The following is a 16595-nucleotide window of genomic DNA, read 5'->3' as shown; positions in this document are numbered from 1 at the left end:
TGCAAGTGCGTCTTAAGGAGAACTGCCAGCCTGCCGCCTCATAGACATAGATACACCCTCGTAATACTGCTTCAGCTTGTGGGATCGGAACTCACGGTGTGAGCAGAACGGAATATCGAACCCACGTGACGTAAGCAGTGGGAACAAGTATTTCGACAGTACGTGCTCTGAGCGACCTGCTCGAATTGCTGTTACTTTCGGGTGAGCGAAACCGGCAATACACTCACCACTTGTTCCGCCGCAGACTTCCACGTATCCCGCCGGAAGAGGAGCACAGCACCCTTCGACCAGAAACATCATAACCAAAAATGCCCACAAACCCCAATCCCCAAGCCCTAACCACCTTCCTCGCCACCACCGACCCCGACCCCGAACGGCCATGCTACATCATTCTCGGCAAACCAGGCTCAGGCCGCAAAACGGTTGCGAAGCGCCTGGCGGAGAAAGTTGGCGCTGTGTTGGTTACGCCTGATGCGGTTTTGGAGGGTGTTGTGAAGGATCAGGGGCATCCGGGGCATGAAGAGGTTGGCTTTTTTTTTTGGCAAGGGGGGGTTGTTGGGGTGCTGTGAAGGATGGGATGATTTGCTGATGGGGAGGGATCTTTTTTAGATTCTGGAGACGTTGGCGAGTGGACAGCAGGTTGCACCGGATAGGGTTGTCCAGTTGATGCTTGATGCGGCGTTGCGGGAGGCTGCGAGGTTTCGAGGTAAGGAATAGACTCGATGCACCCTCTGTATGAAGCGGGTGCTCACCACACCAATCATAAGGCTACATGGTAGCCGGCCTCCCCAACACCTGCAAGCCCACCACCACATCCACCACCACCCCACCACCCGACATAACAGCCCTTATCCAGATCCTGAACTCCAAATCCCCCAACCAAACCCCAATCCTCCTCTCCCTCACCCTCGCCGACGACGACCTCGTCCGCCGCCGCGCCGCGCAATGGATCGATCCCTTGACAGGGACAATATACCCTGGGGCACAGGTTGTGTTTTCAAGAGCTAAGAGGGCGAAGATTGGGATGCATGAGAATGGGGAGGAGGAGGAGGAGGGGGAGCATGACAAGGGGAGTGAGGCGGGTGAGGAGGAGGAGGAAAAGGAAGACGATGGGGATGAGGAGGAGGATGAGGAGGACAGGAGTGAGGGGAGTCAGAGTGGAGAGGATGAGGATGGGGAGAGGAGGAAGCGGAAGAAGAAGGTGAAGGAGGTGGTTAAGCTCAGTAATAAAGTGGAGTGGAAGATGATTCCTATGGATGTTGTTGATCGGTAAAAGATCGGGGGCGTCAGCGTCGTTGAGGACTCTCACTCCCCGTTCACTGATTGACGTATATCTCACAGCCTCGTGAAACGCCCTGAAGACTCCCCCGACCTCGTCACCGCCGCCCTCGACCACTACAACAGCACGTACACCGTCCCCTTGGAGACCGTCAAACGAAAGTACTTTAATGATCAGAGGCAGATTGAGCTGGATGCGACGCAGCACCCGGATGTGCTGATACCGGGGTTGACAGATGCATTGGATGCGATTGGGTTTGGCGAGTTTGGACGGACGGTGTTGCCGAGGGTGCTGGAGGGGCCGGGGGGTGGATTTGCGCGTGAGTAGATTGGCCAGAAAACAGGGCAATTGCTACTCAATTCCCCAAACTAACGGTGTTTTGATTGAAGCCGGAACATCACCGCAAACAGCATACGAGCACTACACAACCACCCAACTCGAACCCGACGAGCCTGCCCGCGATATCGGCGCCTTTGCCAACTACTGCCCCGTCACCGCCTACGGGCCCTCCGGGAAGCTCGAGCCCGTCCCTACCTTCGACTATGCCGCCGTTTACAAGGTACTTACCCTCCCTGTCCCTCGCCTCCCATCTCTTTCCCCAAACTAAAACGCATCATTGTTCACAGGGCAAAGTCTACTTCCTCGCTTCCCCCTCCCACCTCGCACTCTTCCTCGAAAACCCCCCCAAATACCTCCGGCAACCGCCCACGCTGCCCGAACTCAAAATCGCGGTGCTGGGTGGGCCGAGGGCGGGGAAGACGACGCTCGCGAGGGCGGTGGCGGAGCGTTATGGGCTGGTGTGGTTGTCGTTGGATGAGGTTTTCGGGAGGTGGGAGAGCGGGGAGGTTGAGACGGGGTTCAAGGCAGTTGCGCAGAAGGTTTTGTTTGTTTGGTTGGGATTGCCATGTGATGGGATGTTGGGCGAGACGGTATTGATGCCCGTGTTTTTCATGTTTAGGTGGTTCAAGTCTGCAGTAAGGGTGAGGCCGTCCCCGCCGACCTGCAGGTTCAGGTCATCCAAAGCGTTCTCGACGAGGCTCGAAAGGCGGGCAAGGTAAAGCAGCGTTTCCATGTGCAGCGCTATCACACATCCGTGGCTGATTGACCTCCTTTTCTCCTGTATCAGCTGGACAGGGGATGGGTCCTCGATGGATTTCCGCAGAATATGGAGCAGGTGCGGATCCATTGAAATACCTGTGCCATGCTTTCGTAACGGCATTTATGATTCGTTTAACACTACTGCATCCCGCGAACACAGACAAACCTCCTCATAGCCAGCGGCATCGTGCCTCAGTACTCTATCGGTTTGCAGAGCGGTGAGTGAATGCCGCGAACATGCATACTCGTACCGTCGGAAGCTCACATCGCACATTTGTAGATGTAGCCGACGACAAGGTCCGGCGTCGCGCAGACGTGCCCGATCTCGGCGCCGCGCTGCAATCCACACCCGCCCACCTCACGTCACTCATTCACCGCCCATTCTACGACGAGCTGTATAATGGGCAGACGAGCGAACTGGCGGACGTGTTGACGGTTTTGGAGCAACAACCACCGAGTGGTGATCCACATGATGCGGAGGGGAATCCGGCTGGCGGGAAGCAGGTGGTGATCAAGTTGAATGCGGCGGATCGGCCGGGGGTGGCGTTTGCGACTGTGCAGCATGTGTTGGATCCGTTTGCCGCGAAAGGAGGTATGGGAAACTACCCTCCCTTTTCCGGGCCTGGAAACCAGAGTGTCGCTTTTTTGCTCATGCGCGGTGATCTCCCGATCTTTTAGAGGTGGCTTCAAATCTTCCGTCTCCGGTTCCGTTTGGGGCGACAAAGGATTATGATCCCGTGGCGTTGCTGGAGCATGATGTGCTCATGAAGGGGGATGCGGCTAATGCTTCAAAGTACAAGGTACAGAATCTTCCCAACATTTTTGATAGTCTCCCGGAGTTCCGACTGCTGATCCAACTTCCTCCCTCAGTACCGCTACTACTACCACACGACCCCGGAATCCCTCGCCAAATTCATCGCCGAGCCTCAAACCTACACCACAAACGTCCACGCTCCCCCACCCCGCCTCGTCTTTGTCGGTCCACCCGGTAGCGGAAAGACGGCCATCATCAACGAGCTGCGCAAGAAACATGAGCATGTGCCGCATGTCCAGTGGAAGGAGCTTGTGAGGGCGTACTTGGCTGCTCAGACGCCCGTGAAGGTGGAAGTGAGTGGGGAGGAGGATGGGGATAATGGGGAGCCAGCGGCTGAGGGGGATAAGGATATGTTGTTGGATGCGGATTCGGGGGTGAAGGTGCTGAGGGAGTTGTTTGAGAGTGAGGTAATGTTGTTTGCGTCCCTGCGATACCTGATGCACCGGAGCAAAAGCACCCATTCTCATTCTAAATTCATCTCCTCTCACATGCAGCCCTACAAAACAACCGGCTTCTTCCTCGAATCCTTCCCACCCACAAAAGACGGCGTCATGGCAGTCCTCGAAACGCACTACCACGTCGATGCCTTCGTCGAGCTCACCGTCGAGGCTGACGTAGCCTCGCGCCGCGTCGCGAGCGTCATGCGTCGCCTGGGCACGTTACCGCTCAAGCAGTCGGAGGATGCAGACGAGGATGAGGAGGAGGAGGACTTGGAGGGTGTTATGGAGAGGTGTGAGGCAGAATGAGCGGTGTATGTGGGTGGGCTAGAACTCATTGATGGACCGATTACAGCATTGACAATGGCCAAGTGGACGCATCAACGATCACATCGACGGTGCGGGCCAACAGCCACATCCCCGTGCTGGAGATCGATGCGAACCTCACCATCCGACCAACCATGGCTGCCGTCCGCACACATCTGGCGACTTATCTCGAAAACGTAAGTCTCTCCTATCCGCCTTACCCGTTCTCGCTCCTATTTCACCTAAGACGACCCCTCCCGCCTCGAACGCCATCAACCCTGTAGCGCTCCAGCCTCTTCTGCAACGCCTACAAAATTTCTCCCAAAGAAGCCAAGCGCGCTCTCGAGCTGGGAGTGAAGACCTACAGCAAGTTCCGCAAGTACTGCCCCGTCACGGTCAACAAGAGCCGGTACATCACGCGCGCGAGTATCGGGACGCTGCCGGTTGTTTATGAGGACTGTGTGTACTTTTTGAAGGATAAGGCGGCGCGGAAGGTTTGTTTCATTTTCTTGTGTTTGTCTTAACCCTTGTAAAAAACCGTTAACTGATGGTGCATTGTTATTTTGACAACAGGACTTCCTATCCAACACGTCCAAATACGTCAATCAAGCCCCGCCACCGCCCTCGGTGCACCCGCGGGTGTGCGTGATCGGGATCGGCAAGTCCGGCAAGACGACGGTGTCGAAAGGGCTGGCGGAGGAGATGGGGGCCGTGTGGCTGGACGTGCCGCTGGTTCTGCAGAGTATTATTGATGGAGGGGAGGTGTGCATGGGGCTTTATGATGAGGTACGTTTGACCGTGGCTATCTATTTTTTTTTCTAACGCGTAGGTGCTAAAACGAAGATTTCAACAGCTCAAAGCATGCCTAGAACAAGGCAAAACAGTCCCCGACGAGATGGTTGCAGAGGCGGTCCGCATCATCACCTCCCGCGCGGCATGCCAAGAAAAGGGGTGGATCCTCGAAGGCTGGCCGATGACCATCCAGCAGGCCAAACTCCTCGAGCAGCTCGGTGTCGTCCCGCATTTGGTCGTCAATCTGGAAATTACGGAGGAGGAAGTTGAACGACGATGTCAATTGGCAGAGGATCCTGAGATGAGGTAAAGAACAAAGAAACTGAATATTCTGCCTCATCACTTTCTCGGTCGTCTAACCCTGTCGATCCCAGCTTCGACACACCCTCCGTCGACAATCTCCTCGAAATCACCCAACTGCGCAACCGTGGCTACGAGGACCGGATCGCGGGCCTGGCGGAATTGTACCAGCACCGGTATTGCAACTGGACAGCTCTGGACGGGAAGAAATCGGTGTGGGCTACGCGGGCGATACTGCGGGCGAGGGTGGAGAAGAATATTGAGAATCGGCAATTGTATTTGGAGGCGTTGAATAAAGGTTTGTTTCCGTGTGGGTGGACACGGATGAGGAGCGGTGTGGTTGATTGATGTGGGTTGTTTCCATCCTGGTCGGATAGATACGGCAGCCCCGATTCATGACGTTGCAGTGAACCTCGACGAAGTGGCCAAGAACATGGGACCAGTCGGTGACTACTGCCCCGTCAGCCTGACACAGAACGGCGAGCTCGTCGTGGGCCCGGGAGGGACAGAATACATGGCTGTATACAAGGTGAGTCGTCAAGAACATCGATCTCGCCAGACAAATGTGTTGTGCAATACTCACTCCGGTTTGATAGGGGATGTATTATCGTACAGCGGGCCCGTCCGAGCTATCAATGTTCCTGGCTGGCCCAACAAAGTTTGTCGAGGAAGGGAAGGAACTACCTGCTGTGCTTCCGGTACGACGGACGCCCGGCGATGTCAAGGCTATGTTCCCTGCGCAGATCGAGTTGCAGGGGTATTGTCCTGTCACGTTCGCTGAAGGGCCCAAAGGGTAAGTTGGATGAGGCCATGTTTTCAGATGGCCGTGTGAAACTCGTAGGAAGCTCATTTGGCATAGGTTCCAGAGCATCGTGCCCGGCCGCCAGGACTTTATCGCCGAGTATGACAACAAGCTGTACAGCATGGAGAGCGAACAGAAGCGCGAGGCGTTTATGAGGTTTGTCCTCTCGTCCCATAACTTATGGGCTGCGCCCTGATTGTCCGTGTATCGGATAACTGATGAACAATTTGCGCTACTGGCAGGACGCCATGGAAGTACGCATCGCTCGTTCTCCCCGCGAAACTCCCGCCTCGCCAAACCCCAATACCTGTAGGCAATCTTCCGCTTGTCGGATATCTTGAGCAGACAGTAGCCACGCGGATCACCGAGGCGCTCTTGGCGGTCGGCAAGGTCCGGCCAAAGCATCCTTTCAAGAGCATAGATGCATCAGCTGTGGAGTATCTTGCTTTGTACCTCAAAGGTAGTTGGATTTTGCGGAACGCCCCTACATCCTCACTTCCAGTAATGCTGACTGTACCTCCCTGACAGGCAACAACCCATTTTCAAAAGACTGGGTCCGCAACGCATACAAAAAGCGATTGAAACAATTCGAAGACCACTGTCATTTGATCGAGGCCTTACACGCAGAGGCGGCTCCGTTTGCAGGACCGCGACAAGACGGCACATCCCCAAACGAGCCCTCCCTAAACCCGCCATTCATAGACTCGTCGCGCAGGCCGCCTGGATTCGACGACAGGATGTCGCAGTTCTTGGCCCTGGAACCGTCAAGACAGGCTTTGCCACCTATTCGTGCAAGTCAGGGTGTGCGGTGAGATTGGACATTGGGAAGGTACAAGGGGCGAATATTGTATTTCTATATAGGCTATCTCTCGATCTTATATGCCTCACATTGGGGACTTGTACAAGGGCGCTGGTTGGGGCGAAACACATCAGCGTTCAAGCTCGCAGAGATTGACAGTTTCAATGCACGCGTGTAGAGTTGCTTACGTGATCATCAACACACTTAATACTTCTGTTGGAGGCGCCAGGTGGGACGCCTCACTTAGATTGGAACTCATTAAATTCATTACGCGTGCGCTGGCGGCGTGGGCGTAAACGCGCCGTGGTGTTGTGCCTTTTGATGAATGGAAGTTGTGCAACTGGTCCACCCACGGGCCACCACAGCTGTCTCTCCTTTCTGCTTGCTGCTGGGCCCCCGTGCCCGTGGATCCCATGGATTAATTGAATGAAGGCTTGATGAAGCGGGGGTTTTTCTTGGATTGTTCTTTGTTCTTTTTTTCTGTTCCGCGTGCGCCGGCGGCCCATGATTCATTCGTCCCACGACAAAAGTCTAAACTAAACTGGCGCCTGCTTTTTGGACCCTCCGTGGCTCCTCCGCCGGTTCGCTGCCACATCGAGGGATTCGAGGTTCCTTCCGCTTGCCAAGACAAGTCCCACGAAAGCGCTCCCGCACACGTACAGTAGCTCCTTCCACATTCGAATTTCCGACTTCCAAAAATTCAAGCACACGCGTCGAAAGTGGACATGGGCTCCTTCTGAAAAAACTCGTGGGCTAGCAGCCGAATAGCAGCCACAACACCCACCTCCATGCCATAAACTGCTCCTCCTTCCGCATTTTTCTTTCTCTCAACGCTTTCACTCCCATGCCGTCTCAACCTTCCTCTCTCACCCCATGCCCAACTATGCAGGAACGGAGTGCGTAGGTCTGCGGAAAGCTGTCTCGGCGATGGATATAAAAGGAAGGGTGGTCGGCCTCTTCCCTTTCTGTCCATCATCCCACACACACACAGCAACACAACAGCAACAGCAAACGCACTCCTACGCTCTTCTTTCCTGCACATCCATCAGCAGCAGCAACAATCCAAACCCTACACAACCCAACCAACAAATCGCAAAAGATGCCCTCCATCGCCCTCCAACAACAGTGGTCTTCCGCCCTCGAGCACCAATCCGGCCCCATCTTCGCTGACCTGAAAGTCGCTAAAGCCATCAAGGCCCAACAAAAGACATCGACTATCACCCCAGCCACCACCACCACCGCCGATAAATTCGTCATCATGCCCTCCTCCGGTGTAATGACCCAGCAGTGGGCTTCGGCGCTCGTTCACGAGTCTGGCCCCATCTTTGAGGACTTGAAGCACAAGAACGCCGGAAAGAAGGAGAAGAAGCAACCGGCGGCTAAGGCCACGGTTGCAAAGTCTTCCAAGAACTTCATCGCCATGCCCTCGGCGTTCAACGGCGCCCAATCATGGGCTACCGCGCTCGTCTACGAATCCGGGCCCATCTTCTCGGCGAAAGCTGCCAAGAAGGCGAACAAGCAGCAGCTGGTTGAACCCACCACCGTTGCAAAATCTACAAAGGCCCATATCGCGATGCCCTCTGCATTCACTGGCGCTCAATCCTGGGCCACATCCCTCGTCTACGAATCCGGACCCATCTTCTCGGACCTGAAAGCTGCCAAGGCGCTCAAGAAGCAAAACAAGAAACAGCAGAAACCCGCACCTGAGGGCAAGAACTTCATCGCGATGCCCTCCAGCTTCAACGGCGCACAATGCTGGGCGACTACCCTCGTCTACGCTTCCGAGAAGAAAACCGTATCCACTCCCACCACACAAACCGAATCCACCACCTCATCCCCCGAAATCACGCTAACAACCGTCCCCCAATCCGAACCCTCTGTTTCGGTCATCCACATCCGCCCAGCCTCCATCATCTCCGTCCACACGGCCGCTGATTCGGCCTACGCTTCTGATATCGAGACCGCCAAGGGACGTACGTCGAAAAAGACCTCGAGACAAACGCTGAACCCGTTCTCGGGGCCTGCTTTCCCTGTGCTTCGCATCTAGGGGAACACTGATATTTGTCGGATATACCATCCGCACAAGTTCTTATCCCACCCTTGCTCTCGTACATACTCTTTTTGGACTCGGTTTTAGTAGATTATCTAGTATAAATGCTCGGATTTTGGCCTCCACTTCTGTCTGGCCATAATTGTTCATCCACATATTCCCACCCTTTGTATACATTCCACGCTTCACAAGTTGTGCCGCTTTCGGCATGCCTCATTGCAACTATTGGTTTTACATGTTGTTATATAAAATACATATACGTGAAACAAAACTTGATTTCGTTGCGATCTTGGTCTGTTGTTCCAATGTTTCAGATTCCGCTCGCCGAGAAAGAGTATGCGGCCGGTGGTGTGGTTGAAGTCCAAGAGGCGTCAGAGAAGTATTAGCTAGGAACGCTACTTCCCTCGAATGCCGTGGCGCTATATAGAGGGAGACCAACGTTTTCTGGTTCGCGGACGTGAGGGTGTAGGCTATGGGGCCATTAAGGATGGCTCCCCATAGTAGGCCTCGTCGGACTGATGAAACTTGAGAACACTCGCCTGTCAATAGTGTCATTCTGTGACATAAGCGCCTGTCAATTTGTCGGAGGGATATTTTTCTCAGAATGCCGATTAAGGAAGGCATACAGGCACAGCGAGCAAATATCGTTGAGGGGGTGGAAGAGTGTTGTGAAGGGTAAGGAACTGGGGATTGGATGCTCCTGGGTTTGATTGCGTTTGAGACTGGAGGACTGATTTGATGGGAATATCTTTTGTTTTGCAGTGGAGCCAAATCGCCCGGACTGAACAAAGCTGAAAGCACCGCTTCCGGACGCCCCGGGCATCATCCCTCGTCCGACGAAGAAGGATTTCATCAAAATCAACGCATTGGACCCAATCAACTCCAGTAAGGAAACACAACCATCTCCACATCATTAAACAAGAAGAAAGGACTCGGGCGGGATCGAACGTATCAATCTTTCGCGGTGCCTGATGCAAACTGGATGGAGAGTGTTGGAGGGGAAGAAGGGGTGTGTTGGAGTCCCGAGTGGGATTGGACATTGATGTGTGTTTGGGGCGTGTTCCTACATCTTTACACTTGTACGCTACCATCAATCATATGCGTGATGTTCGAAGTGACGGCTGGGAGTCGTGCGTGGGAGTGACATTATTGTTAAGATAGGATGTAGGGGTTTTCTGAGATGCGGGCGGCACGCATAACGAACTCTTTCATTGGAGGGCTTTATGACGGAGAAGCAGCGTCCATCCGTGTGGTCTGATGTCGGTTGACCGGAAGAACGCTGGAGCCTTGAACGGGAGATGAAACGCGTGGGTCTGTGCGTGACACTCTCTGCGACTCGCATTTCTGGGCATTCCTGGGGGGCAGGCCGCAATCCGCAAAGCATGGCTGGCATGGGACAAACCTCAAAAGTCCCCACCATCACCGCAACATTGCAGCGCACTTCATATAAGAGTATTGCAGCAGTCCGCTAAGCCTTTCCCTCCCCGAATGCTGCCCAGGTTATCCGCAACCTAGCGCCGTGAAACTTCAGTATGTTTCCATAAGTTAAAGCGGCCCTTGTTATCCCTTTCCCACAGCGATATGATCTTGACCGATAACTCACGCCCAAATAGCACATAGTCCAACCCGCCTGTCATGCCGCGGTCGTCCAAGACCCGAGTCTCCTACTCCATAAGAGAAGACTATGGGGACCGTCAACTCCATCGCTCGGGCATCAACGCTCTCGCGCTCGACGAGACGACCCCGACAGAACCGGACGGAGCACCCGGAGGCATTCTGTTCACAGGAGGGAGGGACACGATAGTGAATTCATGGGACTGCCACATCGATTTCGCAAAGCAGAACCAGCTCGCGGAACAACGGGAAGCGAGATGGCGCGAACGTCACTCACGAATGGAAAAGGACCGCGTCGACTCGTATTACGGGTCGCCTCAGCAGCAGAGCCTCAGTGTAGGAGGGGGCAGCGGAGCGTCGAGGGAGGTCTCATCGTGGTCGAGGGCGAGCGCTCGACGAAACAGAACGCAAGTGACCTCAAAGTTTGCGGCGTCGTCTCGACATTCGATGATCTATCCCTCCGATGAACCACAGAGAGAGGGGGGCAGTAACAGACACTCGATGGTGGACTCCCCTGCAGCGCTGGATACGGTGGGGCAGATGCTTGGAGACCATTCTATCTCATCGTCACCACCCAGTTCTCCGATTTCACCAATCAGTCTGCAGGACAGAAAGGATTGGGGGGATCACCGCGATGCTCGGATGGAGACCGACCGGCGTCCGGCGAATGGGCTACATATACATCATCAAGTCGATTTTGCAAAGAGGGAGACGGGTTTGACTAGAGACAAACGGAGCATTACGTTTGGGGGGTCGCCTGCGTCGCATCACAACTTTGCGCTGATGAGTAGGAGTGAGTCGGCGATGAGCGTGGATAGGGGACCGAAGCACCACAGATTTTTAGGGGTATGCAGCAGTTCAGAGTGGTGCTGTCGTATGATTGGTTATCACGAGCACCTCTGACTGGAGCCTGTTTGCAGACATCCACACCACCAACGACGTTAAGACGCACGTATCAACACCACAGCGACTGGATAAACGACTTAGTCCTCTGTAACAACAATCAACATAGTATGCACACGTCTCCAATTTCTTTCTCCTCGTCCTTCACCCCGTGTATGCTCACCGTTGCAGTCGCTGTACAGTAATTTCCGCCTCGAGCGACCGGACCGTGTGTATCGCCAGCACAACAACGCAAAACAGCATGCCGCACATCATCGGTCATCACTATGACTATGTCCGTTGCTTAGCGTATTCCCCGCATCGCGGCTGGGTCGCGTCTGGGGGGTTGGACCATCGGATTCTGCTGTGGGATTTGGGCGAGGGCCGGGGGCCGGTGGGGACACTGTCGATATCGGAGACTCCTGAAGGTGTGAGGATTGGTACATCCGCATCTGGTTATGCCTCCAATCATAACAACTTGTTCCTTCTAGTTCTGCTCAACGAGGAGTCCCCGACCGCATCCATCTACTCGCTTGCTTGCAACCCCGGAGGCTCCGTACTGGTGTCAGGGTCACCGGATAAGGTCCGTGTCGCAGAGGGACTGGGATTACTCTACCGCTCTGTAGGCGTAGCCTCGCTGACATTGCTCTATCACGCAGTGCGTACGCGTGTGGGACTTCCGCGCAGGCAAGAACGTTATGCGCTTACAAGGACATACCGAGAACATTCGCTCCCTGCTTGTCAGCGACGATGGTCGACGGGTATGACCGACCACCTGCATCCCAATATCCCGCGCTTGATTTCGTTCTAAAAACCCTCGAACCCGTAGGTCCTTTCATCTTCCTGCGACTCCACAGTCAAAATGTGGTCCCTAGAATCCCACAAATGCATGCACACATATTCGCATTTCGAGGACTCGGTGTACTCTCTCTACTCCACGGACCCCGATCTGGATACCTTCTGGACGGGCGGCAAGGATGGATGGGTCACAAAGGTGTCAAGGTCAAAGACGCTGGATACGTCGGATGATCTGCTGGAGGTCGTGGCGGTTTGCAAGGAGGATGGGCCGGTGCACAAGGTTAGAGACGCTTACTTGCTGGGCGGTTGATGGTTGTGTTTTGCAATGATCTGATTGGTGGGTTGCGCAGGTGGTTGCTATAAACGATCTGTACATCTGGACAGCGACGTCTAATGCGAAAGTGAATCGCTGGGTAAGGCGAGAGCCCTTAAACATTGACAACCGTCCCCGAGATCCCCACCTCACCCATGCTTCCTCAACAGCGCGACATCCCCTTCCAGCACACCGACTTCCTAGAATCCGGGCGCACCTACGACCCCGCCGACGAGTCGGAACGCGTCATCATCCCCCGCAAAGCCATGCTAACCATCCCGCACTCCAAAGACCTCGACGAAGCCAGCACCCTGCGCAGCTACCGCCCCTTCTCGATGAACGCGAGCGAGCGCATGTCGTTGTTTAATCGACGGAAGGATGCGGCTACTTCGGTTTATGCCATGTCGATGGATGTGTTGAGGCCGGATACGGCGCCGGCTGTGGAACCTGCGTGGAAGGAGCCTGATGGTGTTATCAAAGGTTTACAACCGTGCGAATCGTTTTTCATGGCCGCCAGGATCAGTACGCTAATGGAAGTGCGATCTGTTTCAGGCACACCGGGAATCAACAGATTCGTGATGCTAAACAACAAACGCCACGTCCTTACCCAAAACACCGCCAACGAGGTCGTGCTATGGGACATTGTGCGCTGCGTCAAGCTGCAGGCATTCGATTGCACGTTCACTGAAGCGCTGGAGAAATGTCAAAACCCGATTGATTGGGTGTCGCAGTGGTGCTCGGTTGATATACATAATGGGGTAGGTGGTGCTGTTCTGATACCTGTATCGATTTTCGGTCTTTACGAAGATGGCTAAGAGAATGGGCGGTTTTGTAGTCGCTTGTTGTGCATCTTGACGAAGCGCGATGCTTTGAAGGCGAGATATTCCATGAGGACAGCGGTGTGGAGGAGCCGCCGGAAGCCGAGGAGCAGAGAAGTAGGCCAAACTGAATAATTCCAAGCGTCAATCAACGCAATCTCACTAGCTTACTATTGTCACCGTAGTCAACATCGGTAAATGGGTTCTAACCCTCCTCTTCCAGGCCTTCACCGCAGCGTACCATCTCCCTGCAGACGACAGCGCTAGTTCAGGTGATGCGGACGTTGGAAGGCAGCCACTGGGAAGGAGGGACGGAGTCGAAAGCGAGGAATCGTCCAACGAGGCAAGCCTTCCTGCACGGCTGAGCTTGGAAACGGCGATGACGGAGGGTGGGATCGTTGAAGAACGTCCGAATGATGCGGTTGGGGAGGTCCCAAGAACGTCGCTACAAAATCTAGGTCATGATAGCATACCCGAAGATCGGGAACCAGGGATGCCGCCGCGGAATCGCGCGGGAGGGTCAAGTCAAGCCATCATTGCTGTCCCGCCGCCGCCTATGAGCGATCCACCACCTGAAGCGTTCAGCCAGGCGTCGTCGATGCATTCGCTGTACAAGCAAGCGCAGGGTCATGTCCAGGAACTGGAGCCGATTCATACTATCGAGGCCGCGGAAGCCGTCCCAGCAAAAGTGTCACCTCTACCGCCGTCCCCCGAGTTTTCGCGGTCGCGACAGACTTCAGCTACATCGTCGAAAGGGCCGGAACGGAACGCATCGCTCATGGATAAGTTGAAGACGCACGTTAGACGACGAGCGAGTTCCGTCCGGAGCGACGATCTGAAGACTGCGAATCTCCGACCTGTTGAAAAGGACAACAACAAGCAAGGCGCCGCGGGTAACTTGACTCATCTCCGAACCAGCAGCAACGGGCCCGATCCAGCAGACGACAAGCGACCCCACACACCCTCGAACCCCGACTCCGCCTCCCTCCAAAGCACTACCACCCCCGCCGTAGTATCAACCCCACACGAACCCCGCGACTCGTCCCACACCACCCAACCCTCCACCAGCTCCCTCTCCGACTCCCTCGACTCCCTCCACGGTCGCCCCAACCTTCCCAAACGCACCGACTCCGCCCACGCAATCATCCTCCCCCCGCGCACTCTCTTCGCCTCCGGCTTCCTCAACCCTGACGAAACCCCGCACATCTCCATCCCCCCCACCGTGCGCGTCATCATCAGCGTCGAGGAGTCGGAGGAGGCCGCGGCGTTCTTGGATGTGTATAGAGGCAAAGTGGGGGATATGGGAGGGATGGGGGAGGTGGAGAAGTTGCAGGCGGTGCTGCCGACGTGGGTATTTGAGGCGGCGGTGCAGGGGAAGGCGGTAATGCCGAAGGAGAATGTGAAGGTGGCATTTATGTTGTATCCGATGCCGGGGAATTCAGGGCCGGATATTCCTAGGAGGTATGCAAAGGTTTCTCTTCTTCCCCCTCTCTCTCCCCCCCCCCCCCCCCCCCTCCCCGCGTTTTTTGCTTGCCCTTCCTTTCATTGGAATAACCCCTTTTGTACATTTTCATTTTCCAGTGGAACACGCTTAAGCGCCAACCGCATGCTCAAAATGCGCAAACTGATGGGTTTTGTCGTTGAGAAACTCGGCCTCGCGCCATCTCCCGAGCAGCGCCGCCAGAACCCTGAAGCCGCCGGAGAGTTCAACCCTGAGGATTTCGTTGAGATTCTTTGTCAGGATAAGGTATGTACACACCTCCGATCTGCACCTTCCCCTTCCATCTGTGTGGGTTGTAAAGCGAGGTTGACTAATGATTGTGGTTTCATTTAATGTTTATTCAGGTCGCACACCCGAACATGACCCTCGGCGCGGTCAAGCATCATCTCTGGAAAGGCGGGTCCGAGCTGAGTTTGTTCTTTCAGCGGAAGCAGGGCATTGCGGGGGATCCCGCTGTTTGTCGGTGACGATCCCTTTCGCCTCCAGTGTTGTCTCTGTCCCATTTCCGTTTTCTCTTTTTTTTTTTTGGTGGGCTGTTCCAGTTTGGACTTTGTGGCGGATTTGGTTTGGGGGAGACTTTTCATCTAGAGGGTTTGTTTAGATTCACTATGTATGTTCTTCACTGTATGTACCAACCAAACACCCTGACATTTGGTCGTTATACTGTATGTACTCAACGATAGCGGCGGCGTTCCGCAAGAGTGCTCCAACTCGAGCCATCTCGGAAATCTCAAGTTCAGAAGGGAAGCACATGTAGACGCAGTTGGGCACGATTGCATGAAATTGAAGACACCGCAAGGAGGCAAGCTGCATCGCCCCCAATTTCAGATGATTACATCTTCTCCCGTCGAACTCCTGTCAGCGTGCTCACCCCCACTTCCATACACAGCTTTACTCTGTGCCACCAGACACATCGAGGATGCTCGCGGAAATCTTATTCGTCATTCAAAAATAGTGCAAACGTCAAGGCACTGGCCCACGAGCAAGGACCATGATCTCCATGATGGCCGACTCAGGGTCAAGAAATTTGACAGCTATATCCGACATGCCGATTTGTTTTGTTGCCATACTAACAGAAGGGATGCGGAATGTTGTGCGCAGCGATGGGGAGTTTGAGGGGGCGTCGCGGAGGGTAAAGCAGCGGACTCGGATGCTCAAGGAGGCAACTTACGTGTAGGAGAGCATTCTCACCCTTTATGTCAGCCATGCCCTATATGAAACGCGTGAAATGTAACCTTTGACAGCATTTTGACAGTATAGATTGTGTCATCCAAGAAAACGCGAAAACGCGTTTCTGGTCTTCCAAGTCTTGCCCCTTTGAAACGCGAATGGTCTCCGGTTTGTTCTACAACCGCTGTCATGTTTTGGGAATATCTATGTTCACCTTCAGTAGTTTCGCGCACTCTATGGATACGCGGAGGGTATGCACACAGGGGATGGTTGGATTCGATTTTGTTTTCTCAGCAGATTCCTGAATGTTGAAGGGATCCCAATGCCTGCCTGCGTGCACGACGCATGCTTGAAAACTCAAAGATATTGGGAATGCTCCGGCAGGTGGTGCATGACCCCACTTCCACGCCAGCCGTGAGGTAGTGTGGGGAAGGAGATTGTTTGCCTTCTCCTCCATCCCTCCGTTCCACCTTTGTGCCAACATCGCCGCTGTAGCCATGCCTTCGGTGTCCCTCACGCGCTTCTCTCTTCATCATTATCCGACTTTGCTGCAGTTATGTTGCCGTTCAGTTCTTCGTTAAGCTGCATCAGAACCCCCTGCATGAGGCTGCTCTGGGGTTGGTGGGGTTGGCTGAATGATAGGTTGCACACATCACATGGAGTATGGTTTGGGCGGGGTGATTGAACGCCAGGTCACTACCGATTCGCTCAGTTGCCGTCTTGGCCTCACAGTAGGTTACTGTATCGAAATCCGAAGCTCCATATCACTCAAGTGGAAAATCTGTGCGTCCGCGTCTCGCTTCCTCCAGTTGCCTCCGCAAC

The 16595-nt window shown here is 54.5% G+C and overlaps 3 protein-coding genes across 3 annotated transcripts; all 3 read left to right on the top strand.

Moving 5' to 3' along the window:
- The first annotated feature begins 212 nt into the window (after positions 1–212).
- EV422DRAFT_519744 (uncharacterized protein) lies at positions 213–6919 on the top strand. The gene is made up of 23 exons (XM_053069612.1): positions 213–524; positions 610–706; positions 768–1269; positions 1342–1598; positions 1669–1838; positions 1906–2157; positions 2238–2333; positions 2406–2453; positions 2538–2595; positions 2658–2969; positions 3056–3177; positions 3248–3598; positions 3686–3921; positions 3984–4131; positions 4219–4428; positions 4508–4720; positions 4788–5032; positions 5101–5324; positions 5404–5555; positions 5623–5819; positions 5886–5984; positions 6071–6288; positions 6357–6919. Exons 1-23 carry the CDS (start codon positions 309–311, stop codon positions 6638–6640), a joined length of 4707 nt encoding a protein of 1568 aa, XP_052928207.1. The 5' UTR covers positions 213–308; the 3' UTR covers positions 6641–6919.
- A 341-nt stretch (positions 6920–7260) lies between these two features.
- Positions 7261–8941, top strand: EV422DRAFT_519740 (uncharacterized protein). The gene has a single exon (XM_053069611.1). The coding sequence runs from the start codon at positions 7727–7729 to the stop codon at positions 8672–8674; it is 948 nt and encodes a 315-aa protein (XP_052928206.1). The 5' UTR covers positions 7261–7726; the 3' UTR covers positions 8675–8941.
- Positions 8942–10312: 1371 nt separating this feature from the next.
- Positions 10313–15070, top strand: EV422DRAFT_565017 (uncharacterized protein; the record flags this gene model as incomplete). The annotated part of the gene is made up of 13 exons (XM_053072256.1): positions 10313–11137; positions 11212–11302; positions 11377–11601; positions 11665–11756; positions 11833–11934; positions 12003–12251; positions 12322–12384; positions 12455–12764; positions 12837–13042; positions 13120–13219; positions 13288–14563; positions 14684–14849; positions 14948–15070. The coding sequence occupies 13 exons, from the start codon at positions 10313–10315 to the stop codon at positions 15068–15070; spliced, it is 3828 nt and encodes a 1275-aa protein (XP_052928205.1).
- Positions 15071–16595: the final 1525 nt, after the last annotated feature.

The sequence above is a fragment of the Fimicolochytrium jonesii genome (genome assembly GCF_025526975.1).
Source record: "Fimicolochytrium jonesii strain JEL569 chromosome Unknown EV422scaffold_4, whole genome shotgun sequence".
NCBI classification, from domain to species: domain Eukaryota; kingdom Fungi; phylum Chytridiomycota; class Chytridiomycetes; order Spizellomycetales; family Powellomycetaceae; genus Fimicolochytrium; species Fimicolochytrium jonesii.
The sequence above is the reverse complement of the archived record's forward strand: the minus strand, read 5'-3'. Positions and strand labels throughout refer to the sequence as shown.